The sequence below is a fragment of the Centruroides vittatus genome, unplaced genomic scaffold, assembly GCF_030686945.1.
Source record: "Centruroides vittatus isolate TY-2023 unplaced genomic scaffold, ASM3068694v2 contig_417, whole genome shotgun sequence".
Taxonomy (NCBI): Eukaryota; Metazoa; Arthropoda; class Arachnida; order Scorpiones; family Buthidae; genus Centruroides; species Centruroides vittatus.
This window is the reverse complement of record NW_027122227.1, coordinates 1,300,011-1,315,562: the sequence shown is the minus strand read 5'-3', so window position 1 is coordinate 1,315,562 and position 15,552 is coordinate 1,300,011. Positions and strand designations below refer to the sequence as shown.

Below are 15,552 nucleotides of genomic sequence, written 5' to 3'. Positions count from 1 at the left end.
CGTTTCGTTTATTAAAACAAAATATTTCGTTGGTATAAACGCAATAAATTTCTAATCTTTTCCATTTGCTAATTTTATGCATGACACAGATGATACGATGATCGGAGTGCAAAGAGAAATATCTAAGTATAGGAGGATGGCTAGTGATGCAGCTGTGAAAATGAAGACAGCCGTTTAAACCAGCAAACAGAATTTTTATATATATATTTTTCTAAAAACAAAAACATCGTTTAATTGTTTTATGTTTGCGTGCGGCCGAGAAAAATCAATGGAAGAGTTCAGAATTCTTTTTTCCCCCCATGATAAACACGATCGAGTTTACATATATATAATTCATAATTCATTGGAATTAAAATCTATTGGCCCCCCACGTTTACTGGTATTAATCAGTTTGAAATGAGCTATACTCACCGAACTTTCTAATAGAAGATTATTAGTTCCAACGGTGAAACGCCTACAAAAGAAATATTTTCTGATTCTTTCCGATATCCAAGGGTCACTCTGTGCCCTTTTGCTGAAACGACGAGTAAAAGGCAACATGGTCCATCTGTTATCCTGGGTAGGGCATGCTGTCAAAGGCCACGTACCCGTGCCCTGTGACCGCGTTGTGCCCTGAGAATGGCGGCGACGCTCGTGGGCTGCATCGGCCCGCCTAAATTTATCTCTTTTGCTTTTGTCCGTCTTCTCTAGCGTTTAAGTTCGAAGAGAAAATAGATTCTTCCTATCCCGGTTAAGTGTAGAATAACATCCCTCCAACTCAAGAATGCCACTCATCTCCCGATCCGTATTTTCCAAAATTGGATGAAATTGAGGAAAGCGAGCACATCCGTCCCGTTCACTTGTCTGATAACAGGAGGTATGTGGATGTGAAGTGTCTACCCGACCAACTGAGATGTGACGGACTTTCTACTGCCTCTAGGAAGTACAACGCCTGCTCCGTGATCGTTGCTACCAGCAACCGTTGGAGCACACCATTTTCCGAAAGGGTATAAACTAATTCTCTTGATTAACAACGACAGACATCAGGTACAAATTGTAGATTTAATACCGAATAAATCCCGTAACAAGTTGTTTATAAAATAACACGGAAGATTAAAAAAATTCTTACGAATTTTTTACATTTTTTTTTCTTTTAATTCTTACAGCAGTAATGGCTTTTGTTTACGTTTAGAAACTATATCCAATTAATAAATATCTTCTAATTACCTGTTTTGTTATGTTATTCTCATTTCAAACCGACGTCCTCGTTCGAAATGCCAAAAAAAAACCCTGTTAATCCATTGGAAATTTCACTCTTGAAAGCCTTTGGAAACTTACAAAATTTAAATCGATTTTGCCGAATGAAAATTATTTATACTTCTATATATATATATATATATATATATTTTTAATCTCAGTGATCAACAGAATTGATTCTCTGCAGTTCTTCTAAATTGTGAGGTAAAGACATTTACCCAGGCGTTGGCATTTCGGAAACTGGGTTAACATGAACGATCGAACTTGCGACCCGTCTTTATAAATATTTCAAGATCATTTAGACCTATTCCAATTTTTATGTTTTTCGATTAGTTCTTGGCTTAACGGACAAACTTCATAAAATTATGTTATAAATATTTCATGTGATCAAAAGTCATAGAAATCATACGTATTCGTTGCGATTCTCTTTAGGGATTCTTCTATTCTTTAAGATACTAGTTCTCGATGTATTGTTGAATAGCAGCAATAGGAATGATAGAATCGGATGATGAAGGCAGAAAATCCCACAAGTTGACTGAAGGATAATACAGTATTGCATCATTTATCAGAAGGATATTTCTCTCATCTATTCATCACGAGAATTATGCCACTGGGTTGAGTTCTATGTAAGGATTATAAGAGTTTTCTAAGAACTAAAATGCGAATTTGGTATTATTTTATCTGCATCAAATAACTTATTTCCTATCCATAAGATAATAATATTGCGGAAAGCAATTTTTCAGAAGTAGAAACACTCCTACATAATATAATACATAAGCTTATTTTTCTATACGTATGAAACAATGCGAAAAGAAAGCATTTCTCTGCAATTATAAAACTTATCGTTTTACAATTTCGTAAAATGATATAATTGTAAAACAATTATTAAAATAATTCAATGAGAAATTTGAAGTATTAAATTAAGCGAGACAAAACTATATTTAGAGAAAAGATGTAAAAGTTAAATACGTTCACTCTTAGATGGTATATTGATGATTTAATCGCATGTGGCTGGTTTACTCCCTCTCGCTTTTAAATTGGATAAAATATCACAGACGTGTATTAAATTTAATCAAATGACTATTAATTCTATTACAGTCTTAATAAATTTATACTTAAAATTATCGAAATAATACTTAAGTCTTCTTTTATCGTTTCCAATTTACACTCAGTTCGGAAATATATTCTTCTCGAATGTATTTCATGTGCTTAGATTACTGATTAATACACTTCAACATCTTGATTTTGTACTTTCAATAAGAAAACAACATTTTCTTCTTTCTTCTTAATCATTTTCTCGTTAAGTTTTATTACCAGAACAATTTCACGTATGACGAACAACTGTTAACAACACAATTCTTTGCTGATTGATTTTCATCGCGAGAGATTTTCCGCAGCAATCGATTAATTATAATTTGTATCCGGTTGCGGTTTTGTATAAATATTAGAGAAATGACGAATAATTTTTCAAAGCATTCAATCAAAAAATGAATCACAGTTTTCCCATAAGGTAACATTGAACAAATATTTGAGACTATACCCTAAAACAATCGATTGAGAATTTTCTGATAGATTTAAATCTGCATAGCGTCACTTGAATTGTATGGATCTTATATATTTCCGTTCAGACGACGACTTTTTTCTATTCTTACACTGTCAAAACGGATATCAAATTCATTAGAGAATTCCTAGCTTCCACGTTTTCAGAATATTATTTATGCTCTTGAAAATATTTTGAGAAGATTCAATGAGAGAAAAATACCAAAAATAGAAAACTATTTTACTTTCTATTATAGAAATAATTTAATTTCCTGCAGTAAAACGTAGCAGTAAAACGAAAAAATAAAACAAAAATCTATTTAGTTGTCTAATAATGTCAGTGTGTTCTTTTTACCTGTTTAATTCTATACTGAACTAAATATAAATTAACCAATATACTTAAATCATTATTTATTTTGATTAATTAAAAATACAATAATTAAAAACGAGAAGAATATAAGTTTTCGTCTAGAGAAATTATGCTTTCTAGTTCATATTTATATATTAATTTTACAAACTGGTAATATGCTAATAATAAAACTGCTCTTTTGTGATTTAAATTTGAATTTTTTGGTGGATTATTTAGTATACATCATGCGCATACATAAGTTTACATATTTAGACAGGCTGGACAACGTTATAATATTCTATCGCAGGGAAAGATTAATAATTCTTTAAGCATCGAGAAAATCTTACAAGTTGAAAAATTCAATAGATAAGATTAGATGTTAAACATCTTCGATACGAGCAAGGAAATGTTCTCTTTATTAAAAGAGGAATGGGAATTTAGAACAAGAATAGCACAAAAGAAAAACTCCACAATACATAAACAAGTGGTGGAGAATTTTATCCGTATATACGTAGATTTTCTTTCGAAAAAAAAAGGTTCCACTCGACTAGATCGATTGAAACATTTTGAAGAAGCCGGTCAAATGTCCCAAGGAGAGAGAGACAGAGACAGAAAGCGAAAGATCATAGGTCATAGAATAAATTATAGTAACATAAAAAAAATAATCATTATAGATAATTTCCTGGTGAAATTAATAAACACGATCGCTCTATTAGTAAACCAATGACAAAAATAACCTATCATATCCACCCATCCGAAACCATTTTCCATTAAAAAAAACCCCAGTAAATGATTTTTATTATAAAGAAAATGTAGTGTTTTAATTAAATATTGAATCATCAGAACGATGTTATCTCACTTCGATTGAATTTCAAGTTATAACTAAATTCCACGACAAGAATGCAAACTGTTAAATCCCTATGACAGAAAAAGTAATAGAATGCAAATCAAACTACCGTATAAACAACTACAGAAGCAATTTTGTAAATAATTCTTAAACATGCGGATATATTACATTCCGAAGCAAACTTCAATAAGCTAACTCTTTAGTTTTAATTTTAATTTTATTTAATATCATTACTATAAGTACGAATTTTTAAAATGGCAATTACAAGTAATTAAAAACATATTGTATCTTTTATAATGATAAAATTAAGACACCTTATTCTCTATTTAAAATAAAAGGAATTAATTAAAGATTGTTTTCGACTTGTTAAATACTAAATTCCACGCGAAACATTCCCAAAGTTTCCGTAGATACAATAGAATGAAAGCTGCTTTGTATAATACAAACTATTTAAAGTATGCCGTGGAAAGAAGATGTATTAGAGTTTGGTGCTCTTCCTATCTATTTGTAGTACCATAATTAAAACCACATCTATTCGTCTATCAAGAAGAGCAATAGTGTGGAAACTATGTCTACAGGGCACGACATCTGTAGCGAAAAACTCATAGAACGAGATTATTGTACACTTTTAGATTTGACATTTAGGACGAGAATGTACGCTTGAACAAATAAAACACGCAAGTATATATATATATATATATTTATTTATTATATTATATAATTAAAACTTATTTTAAAATAATAAATTTAAGACATTTATTTAAAAATTTGAAAAATAAAAATGTTATAATATTTAATAATATATATGTGTTATTTACATAATTACATGTATGTATTGTACTGTAGAACAATTATTTATATTGTTTAACAATAATACAAGGAAATAAATTGTCATTATAGATCTGTTTGTTTTAACGTTCTGCCATCGAAAAATAATAATTCATCGCAAATAAATTTTTCTTTTTCTATATACTGTATATATATATCTCTCTCTTGAGTTATTTTCATCATTTTTGTCTATTCATTTGCTATAATTAAAATTTGAATTTAAATAATTAAACAGACGGATAAAGGTAAATACTAAATTATTAAATAAAATGAAAATCTCATTTTAAATAAGGAACCTTTAGTTTCTCCGATAATCACGCGTGATTAACAGAAAAACGTACTTTACAGGAGCAACACTAATAACATTTCCCCTCTTGTCACAAAAGAAATGAATTTTGTATGTATTTCAATTCCGTCCAATCTATCACATATTTTTTTCAATTCTTCTCTGATAAATCTGCTAGAGAAAGACATCATACACAGTCACGCGATATATGACACTCTACAAATGATTAAAATTCACTATTTCGTGCGAAGATGACATCATATATTAATATCAAATAATTTCTACTAAACTGCTTCCATTCAAGAGGAATTTAGGTCATTTGTAAATATATCATTGCAAACGTAACGAGTACGATCTTCATTTTTCTGTCTACAAGAATTGTTAGACCAAGATTATTTTCTTAAGTGTTCGTACCTAATGTATAAGACTAAATGACATCTTAATCTTTCAATTATACGTCGGTAGACTTACTAAACAGATAAATTTCTTAAACATACAAAATATATTTTAATTTTAAAATAGATAAAAATCTTCACTGATTTAAGCTAAGAATATTTTGTTTTATAACATTGTACAATGAAAGTATCCATAAAAAAAACTCAACTTTAGCACATCTAAAAAGATTTAACATCAATGCATCATCCTGAATAGAATCCACTTTGAGAGCCTTAGATAAATTTTTTTTATCATTATTATAAAAGATAGCAAACTATGACAAAAACAATTCTAGAATATGTGAAAGGCAGTTTAAACCGGGTCAATCTGATAGCAAAACTCTGTCATATAAAACTAAATTAATAAGAATAAATTTAAAATATTTCAGACACGCAAGATTTTATTCTAGTCGTATAAAATGCAAACTAAATATAATTGGCGATTACAGTAAAATATGGTGTAATTAAGACGATAATTAAAACTTGGCAATAATTTTTTGACTTTGATTCCAATTTATTTTCTTGGTGAAGACATATCTTTTCTTACTTTTCCAAATTTATTAACGATACGTTATTGTACAGATACTGTTTGCGACTTACCCACGGCCACCTCCAAAAATGGCAATGGTTTCTCCACGATCCTCCATGATCTCTTCGACTTTTCACCACAGGGCCACAAGCCCCATCATTGTGACCCATTCCAGTCATGCAAAGGTCATCTATTTTTCATGATGACTTTCGCCTGAATGACATCCAGTTTCTTCGATGCTGATACAATATGATCAAATAATTTTCGAAAACCATTCAAACATGGCAAAAACTGTCGATTTCTCGAATTAAATTTTTTAAAAGATTTACTTGCGTATCATTATAATTTATATAATTATGACATTTTCTTCCTGTTTCTCCTGGAGTCGAGTGAAGCCATTATATCGTTTCTTCGATGGTAATTGACAATTTGGCAAAAATCGTCGTGGAACGGCAACAGCAATGCGCGCGTTATCATCCGGACCATGCTGCTCTCGAAGAATCTACATGCTAGACCTGGAGAAGAGATCTAAGATGCACTTTAAGCCTAATATTAGTCCTAACGACCCTGATTAAAATTGTCAGCGCCGCCTATAAGGCCCACAGGACCGCAGTGACTCACAGCAATCGATCCGTTAGTATGCGGCGTACTACGAATCAAAACTGGGTCGGTCATACGTCGGTGACCTCTGTATAGTCGGCTGCAAAACAGACAGCTCACTTCTTCAAAATAATCGATTATTAATTCCGGCTTTACTAAATTAATCGATTTAAACGCATCGGGCGCGTTAAAAACTGTTAAAATCGCGAAATTAAAATGGATTTTACACCAGCAGATGGCATTACTTACGCGGACACAAAATTTAAATTTGTATTAATGGATGATGATGACATCACAGACTTATCAATCTGGAATGAAAGGGCGAAGGCCGTAATCACCCACGTGTCGGATGCCAAATACTACAACGCCAAACTAATATAATATATTAATATAAACGCCCAAGATTTCTTTCTTTTTTATTAAACCAAATATTATCGGTTTACACTAGACTAAAACGCTATAAAATTTAAAGAAGAATCAATAAAAAAAATATATCTTTAAACTAATAGATTTCATCCGGTATACGAGACGATTACGAATGATGATGACACGGTGCAACTCACGCCCTTCTGTACGTCTGGCCAAAGATCACACCGTTCAGGTAGGTCATTGCTACCTCTCTGTGGCAGATGAAGTTGGGTCACACAAAGGTTGAACGTTCTTTAAAGATATTTGGATTCAACCCAACCCAATCTCACCGATCCCTCGGTAGAGGTCAAGGAGGAAACACCCTGAAGTGAAAACAAAGGCGGAATAGCCAAGAGAGAGATTGATTCTAAGAAATACTCATTTTGATTTAGAGGATGTATCGAATGAAATATTGGAAGTAAAAAGTTTTTAAAATAAAAGAAGAATCAAGCACAGCCTTCCTTTGTGTTATAAAGTGTGGGAAATGTCAAGTGTTCTTCAGTAATCCGATAGCAGAACCCTCAAGCGGCAGTTATAGGAAATACTATGCCCTTCCCTATAACGGCGGAAAGAATAAATAAAAAATAAAAAAAAAGGATTGGAGAATTCGCTCTATTTCTGCCGTCTGTATTATTTAAATATTAGTTTTTACAAATTCTATACTTTACAAACCGAAAATAATTTTGACATAATTCAAATTACTAATTAACCCAAACGAAAGTAACTTATTAACATTTGTAGGTTTTGCGCCAAGAGGTTAGAAGTCAAATATCTTTACCGTAGGCACTAAGGTTAATCGTGAAAGTACAGCACGGATATCGAAATATAACGCCCACACCGGAGTTCATAGAACTAGACAGAGAATGAAACTCAAGGCGTAAACTTACTTCAAGGTGAATTTTTGCACGAGTTTTTACCTATAATTCCGAATATGAGATCTCGTGTATATCAGATTAACGACTGGTAGCTCCTCCCTTCCAATTACAGACACGAGAAGGTGCAGTAGGTCAACTCCGCACCTGTTACAATCAATGTTATAAATCAATTAGGTTTTAGTAAAAGAAATGGGAGGGGTAATGATCATGTATTAAATACGCCCAATTTGCCTGCTGTACTTCACGTAAAAACTAGTTTAAAATTTACGTTATGGTGGTTTAATGACATTCATCACGTATTAATCTAAATATGTATTAAAAATCGTGAAATAATTAACGTATATAAATTTTAAACACGGAAGCGGTATGATTGAATCAATGTTTTTTATAATCGTGCATTTATTTAAGAATCGCGTTCAATTAACATCTGTGTAATTTTTAGACAACAAAACTGAAGTTCGACACACTAAAATTCAAAATTTACTATCTAACCTTAGAGACTTCGTAGATATAAATTTAAAATTGGTGGCATTTCGTCCAATCCAATTTATATTCTAGAAGAGATCAGACAATAGCTTACTGAAGACTTCAAATAGCCAATAAAATAGACGAAAACCTTTATCTAAAAATAATATCGTAGGAGCATTATGTGTACAATATCAAATGAAATAAATTTTCCGGAGTAATTTAAATAAAATTCCATTTTAAAATTTAATTACGTAAGAACTTTTTCTTTTGAATAATATCATTTAAAATATTAAATTAATTATTGTATTTTTTTTTCTTTTTTTTTTACGTAGCGATGTAGTAAATTAAAGTGGAAAGATTTTATGAATGCATGTACGGGAATTTACCAACGAAATTATTTTGGGTAAAATTATAATGTCGTAACAAATCCAATCCAAAGAGGCTATTATAATTCATCCGTTCGTTCTCCGTGCATTATCAATAATTCAAACGAGCACGAAACTAATTGGTTTGAATGCGGCTGATTTAGGAGCCCTTCATTTAAGAATCAGTCTGTTATTTAATGTATTTATGAAACAAAAAAAGGAAAAAAAAAACGAATTAAATAGTTTTAATATAACGTAATATCCATTCCATGTTAGTCTCGTATTCCTTTAAGTTAATGTGCAGACATCATAAAGCTAGTAAGTGTTCAAAACAGATAAATTATTAAATTTTGATTACCGTACCTTATTACTTCAATATTACGTGAGTATTTTACGCATTTTAAGATATATCAGGTAGCACTTCTTTTAACTCATACACATTATAATTTTGGATTAGTATTTTTATATTTCGAAAAAAAATTTGGCACAGTTTATTTTTTTCTATTTAAATTCCATTAATTTATTATCTTTTCAAGCTTTATAATTAAATAATTAAATATATTTCGAAAGAAAAATGTAAAAATTTATTTGTAATGATCAGTTAGAAAAAACAGTTAATGTTACCCTAGGTGCCAATATGGCGGCTCGTCTCGGATTCCAGCAAGGAAACAGTGGAACGCACGTTCTAACTTAACCTAACCTATTCCAATAAATTACCATAATTATTAGCAACCAAATTATTAGAATAGGTTAGGTTAGAACGTGCGTTCCACTGTTTCCTTGCTGGAATCAGAGACGAGCCGCCATCTTGGCACCTAAGGTAACATTAACCGAAAAAACTATTATTACACGATCGGTGTTTAATCAGACAGCGTAACTGGATACTACAGGGAAAGATATGCGATATTCACAAGAAAGGTATAGGTATAATAATTAAAGCATTTAGTCTATAAACGAAAAATTTACAACCAGATCGATTATACGTATATATAAATGTTATGATTAATTTGAATAATAAGTAAAGATAGAAAATTAAAGGCGTTGAAGTGACCGGTTTGGTCAGAATATGAGCGGGCCAACAACCTCATCTCATTTACTAAGAAGACGGAAGTAAGAAAGCTAACTCGATTAAGGAACGAGACTATCAGCTTTTGGGGGAAAAAAAATAGGAAAATATTGTACAACCAATAATTCAAATAAAGTTCAACAATGAACCAGTTTAAAAAATATTTAGAAAAGGAGACTGCAAACGTAAATAAACGTTATGATCTGAACTTCCTGATCTGAATCGAAGAACAAAGCAAAGAACTTCGTCTACGGTTTTTCTTACTTATTACAAATTCCAACACACTTACCCTGGCACTAAACCAACTTAACAACCCACGTCTCGTTGTTCGTTTCCCAAAAATAGGTGTCAGCATGCGCAAATCATTTGCTCTGGCAGAGATGTACTTTAAATGTCACAAATGATATCAAGAACAGAAATGAAACGATGCTAAAGGGCAAATATTGTTTATCAACTATACAATTAAGAACACAGAAGAGGATTTATACGAAAGATTACCTTACCAAAATAATAGTGAAAATATTTATTTATAAACTCTTGTAATAGAATCATTCCAACGAAACCACTCATAATCATAAACAAACAAAAATAGTTTCAGGAAGTAAACTTCATTGTTCTTCTAAAAGTTACCATTCCTTTCTAAGAAAATACGATTACGCTAAATGAAACTTCGGGAAAGGACTAAATAAAGAAAATAGTTTCATATTTTAAGACTTTGTTCGCAAACCGATACAGAATTACCCTCTTCCCGCTTATCTCTCGAATGAGGTTAATTTAACAATGAAAAAAAAAATCCACTTTAGTTAATTCTTTAAGCATCACAATGATATATTCATAAAAGGAAATCAATCCATACTAGAAAGTAGCTCACAATTTTAAACAGTCACGCAATGCAATATATGATGTAATACTCGGAGATAAAAAAGGAATATAAATTTAGTGTAGGCCTATATGTGTACAAGCTAAAACTTTTTATGGATCATTTATATAACATCAAATAGTGATGCAAAAGAAAAAAAAACCTTCTATTTTTGAAATTAAATAAATCGCGTAAATTAATTTATTCCCCGCGTATTTGTGTACTGCCGTATATATATATATATATATTCATATTTAATTTAATAAATGAATAAATAATATTTCGCATAACATAAAAGAAATAAATTTTTATCTACTTCCTGTTATTAAAATTAAACATTCGGGATCTAATACAGTGCCATTTGCCATTCTAAATAATAAAAATTGGCCAGATTTATTGGTATTTGAACAGAGAGATGTTTTTTTTTCCTCACAAAGAATGAAGCGTTACGTTGTTTTTTTTTGTTTGCTATCACTAAAAACGATCATCGTAATTTTACTGACCTTATAGTCATTCCATCAAATTTCTGCTACGATAAAGTGTGTAAAAGCACGTTCTACGGGTAACTGGTTCTTATTGTGCACTGTCAATGTCCCTTTACACAGCAATTAGTTGAAACCGTGAAGGAATCCTACGTAACGTTTGCGGGACACACATATATCCACGTAATGGACGTATCTTTGTTTTCATTGGTCAAATTTCGATCTTTTGTTATAAAATAAAATAATCGATTATAAATCAAAGCAAACCTAACTAAAAACTCTTCACCTTAATATAGACGAATGGAATTTATTGATTAATTTTTAATTAGGATTAAACGATTTCCGATAAATATCAATCAATGAGCCGTTCTTAAAATATCAATGAATCTTTTGATACTTCTTGATAATTATATTAAAACAGGTTTATTAATACTGATAAATAATTTATCTTCCCTGAAGGGTTATTGGATTTTTTAATCGATCTAATACCGTGTTAATTGAGACGGTGACAATTAGAAAGTACAGTACAATAATAACGCTATGACGTTTTTTAAAAATGCCTACGTCACAAAGCTGATAGTGTTATAGGTTGATATTTCAATTACACAAACCATATATATATATATATATAAATACTTATATAATATAAATGTTACCTTATAAATTAACTTATAGTACCTTTGGGATATACTTTACATAATCAGCAACTTAAAATATCACGCAAACTTCAATACACTTACAAGTCATTATAAATGAACAGAAATATCGTTTAAACTTAAAAAAATAATGAAATTATCATCATTAACCCAGGAACAGATAAATTGTTAAGACCTGATTTTTTTTCAAAATTTCGTAAATAATTTCATAGATCAGATAAATTTATTAATTTAAGGATTTACACTAAAGTTTATATAGAGGGAAACAATTGTTACTTTACATGATGAGAGGAGAGATGAGGAAGAAGAGTCATTAGTATGAAAGCAAGAGTTATTAAAGAATAGTAACAGATTGTCCGGAAGATGATAATTGCCTTGTTTTTTTTGACAATTGTTTCTTATCGGCCTGATTACGTAGTTATTTTGCAATCAAAACAATTGTTAGAGTTCCGACATTATGAAACTTATATTGAGGTCAAAGCTACTTATAACCATATGCGGGTATCAGAAGCTGAATCTCTGCTTCTTTGCAATAACAATGCGGTCATTTTTTAATTTTCATCCATTAACTTCACGATAAAGCGTAGAAATTATGCAATTATGGCTCATCTGGAGATTTAGATAGGCCTAGTTAATGCATTGTTTATTCAAAAATAAGATTTCATAACTATTTTTAAATAGAAAACGTACCTGATGTCTCTTAAATGACTCGTTTCTGTTATGGTTATCTGCATTTTCTGCACAAGAATCATTCCATTTATTTGTGTTTTTGTTATTGTTGTTATCCGAATAATCTAATTCCGGACTGGACGGAGTGTCGTAATGCTGAACAGTATCACCTTCCAAAGGAAGATTAGCACTAATTTTTCTTTTAGGCACTTTGCTTTCATTTTTTAGATGAGAATCGTCGAGTGATTGACTGCTAGAAAAAAGATTTGGTTTGGTATTTGATGTCGGAGTTTGAATGCACAGTTCCTGCAAAAAACTGAGATCGTCACAGAACGACGATTTCTGTTTTTCGCCGGATTTCCTCATTTCTTCTTCCAGCATTTCTCCGTAAGGTCCTCTCAGTCGCTTTTTAGAATACCTACGCTGTTGCTGTGGGCTCTTCGTAGAGTATTTTTCTGGGTTTTCGTTGGCAGTTAAACGTTCCGGATCTATTCCAAATATCCTTGGATGAAGTGAGGGAGAAGGAGTCAAAGAACCAGTCCTTGTTTGGTAACTCGATCTATGACGTGCGATATTCTGAGGACACTGGACATCGGGTGCAGATTCGTGAATGTCGAGTCTCATGCCATCGCGCCCTTTTTCTTCTATAGAATTGGGTTGTGGTGATTCTCCAAGATCTGGTTCGCTTTTGCTGGAAGCCATCAACTCGGGAAAATCGACATTTTCACCAGTCATTTTATCACTCCCTGGGTCACTATGATGTTTCTTTTTCGATATTTTCGCATCAGTGACGGTGAGTTTATTAAGGTCAGCAGAGGTCACACTATCTATCACATCACTATATGTCTCCTCTGCTACACCTTCGCTAGGACAATAATGACTGTCGGCGAGAGATACATTGCTTCTATGCCTTGATCCCTCAGCTATTATTCCTGGCACACACAACGATTTTAATCCTTCGCTATCAACAGAACTGTATTGAATATCTTCTTCTGTACCAGATCCTTTTCTCTGTGGAGGATATGTTAAAGAACGACCATTTCCCGATTTCGGTGGATGTTCTTGGGATCTGAAACCTACCGACTGTCCCTTTTTTCTTCTCCTTTTATCAGGAGCAAGAAGAGGCAGTGGTTCCATCGTCCTACCGGGATCGGTCTCTGAATCTAATCCTTCATCCACGGCGGAATCTAACGATACGCTACTTCCATCTGATCTCAATTGCACTCCAGTTGTTGTGGGACAATTGCCCGTTCTCCTTCGTGGTAACGTCGCAGGTCCCGAATGAACTTCTAACACTTCGTTAGTTAAATCTACGTGAGACATGGAGGAACTTCTTACAACAGGATAAGGTTTATCTTTGCTATTTCTCAGTTTATCTGTTAATTCTTTCAACCTGCTTTGACCGGCACTCGGAGATCTAGGAGGACGCGGCGATTTTTCCATTCTTGTTAAATTATCCTTTTCCCACTTTTTGATCAAACAGGAGGGCAGGTCTGGCTTAACTCTCACTCGTCTCCCCGCTCCTAGGAGACGCGGTGGTGTGACCTTTGTTAGCCTTGTTAAGGATATATTGGGTAAGTGAGATTGTCCCCTTACCCCATCCTGCCTGCCCCCCTCTCTTTCGGGCGTAAAAACTCCCGAACGCTGCAATGATCCTCTTACAGTAGGGAGGGTACTTAATTTCTTTCTCTCATTTCTTGCATCTGGAGTAGTAGTCGCTAAATCCTCAGAGAGATCAAATTCGCTGCACAACCTCTCGAAAGTTAAGAGAATATCGTCGAGAGTTAAACTGTCCTCAGACGCTGAATGGGACGAGAGACGGTCGTCCCGAGAACAGCAGCACAGTTGGTTGCTATCTTTAGCACAACTATTCCTGCTGCTTGTAGTGTGTCGTTTAAATATAGCTGTTGATGGTTTGTCCTCACATCCACTTTCGACTCTCTCCCTCGGCCCAGATGTGGGATGGTCCAACTGAAGAGTACACGTCACTCTATATGTGGGGTGGGTCTTTTCCCGGATGTATGTCTGATACACAGAAACTTGTACTGGCTGATTATCTCCGTCCGAAATACTTGGACAATCGAACGAATCTGGCACTCGATATTGCGGTACACCGTGTATAATTCGGCCGACACAATCGTACGACCCAGTCTGTACGGCGTCATAAGTGTGTCTGTCCCGAATCCAATCTCGCATTCCTGGAGAAGTGGTGTGGTCAGTCATCTCTCTTCATCGCATTTCATCACAAATCCTACAGAAAAAAACAAAATGACGAAATATAATATTTAAAAAATACAGAAACAAGCGTCTGTTAATTAATACCAATTAAATCAATTATATTTACTGCTAATAAACTTTATGCACAGTTTACAAATCTATATAAAGTCAGAAACAATCAAATGTGCCAACTTTTTTATCAACCAAATTCAATATAAAGACTTATCTCGATTCATTAATCATAAATAATTTCATAAACACGAAGATAAATATTTTTATTAACTGTTTCAGTTCTACTTCCCACCTGACGTCAATTGGAGACTGGAGACGTATCGTTTAATCGACCGGTTCCGGATAAGAAAAAAAAAAAGGTACGCATATGCATACAGTATGTATATATATAGGACCTATATATATATATATATAACCAGGCAATAACATCTGAATTTTTTTTTGCCTATTTACCGACTATTTCGACGACATATTGTCTACACGTTGTTACAGTTGACATGTATGGAATTGAAATGGATTGTCTCCTTCGGCAAAATGAAATTTAAAATTCAATTTCATCAAACTTTTCGAATTTTTAATAATGAAATCTAATGTACGCTAACATATTAGATAGTCTTTAGTTTTATATTTTAGTGTAAAGATCTCATTATTACATATTTTATTCCCTTATATATACAATAATTGTACTTCATTCATTGTATCAGATTCAATAATACGTATAAATAAACTTTACAACTGAATTTAAAATGTTATATTAAAACGATTTTAAATATGCAAAAAAAAATTAAATAATTTAATAGTTTTATAAAATAGAAAAAAGATTCGAG

General features: G+C 32.4%; 1 protein-coding gene across 1 annotated transcript in view; it reads right to left on the bottom strand.

Annotated features, from left to right (window-relative positions):
- The window catches only part of LOC136976637 (rho guanine nucleotide exchange factor 17-like), a 91,177-nt gene that overhangs the window by 73,618 nt on the left and 2,007 nt on the right, over window positions 1–15,552 (bottom strand). The window contains exon 2 of the mRNA XM_067271978.1: window positions 12,518–14,747. Coding sequence (XP_067128079.1) covers window positions 12,518–14,719 — 2,202 coding nt within the window. The 5' untranslated portion in view covers window positions 14,720–14,747. The remainder of the gene's footprint in view (window positions 1–12,517; window positions 14,748–15,552) is intronic.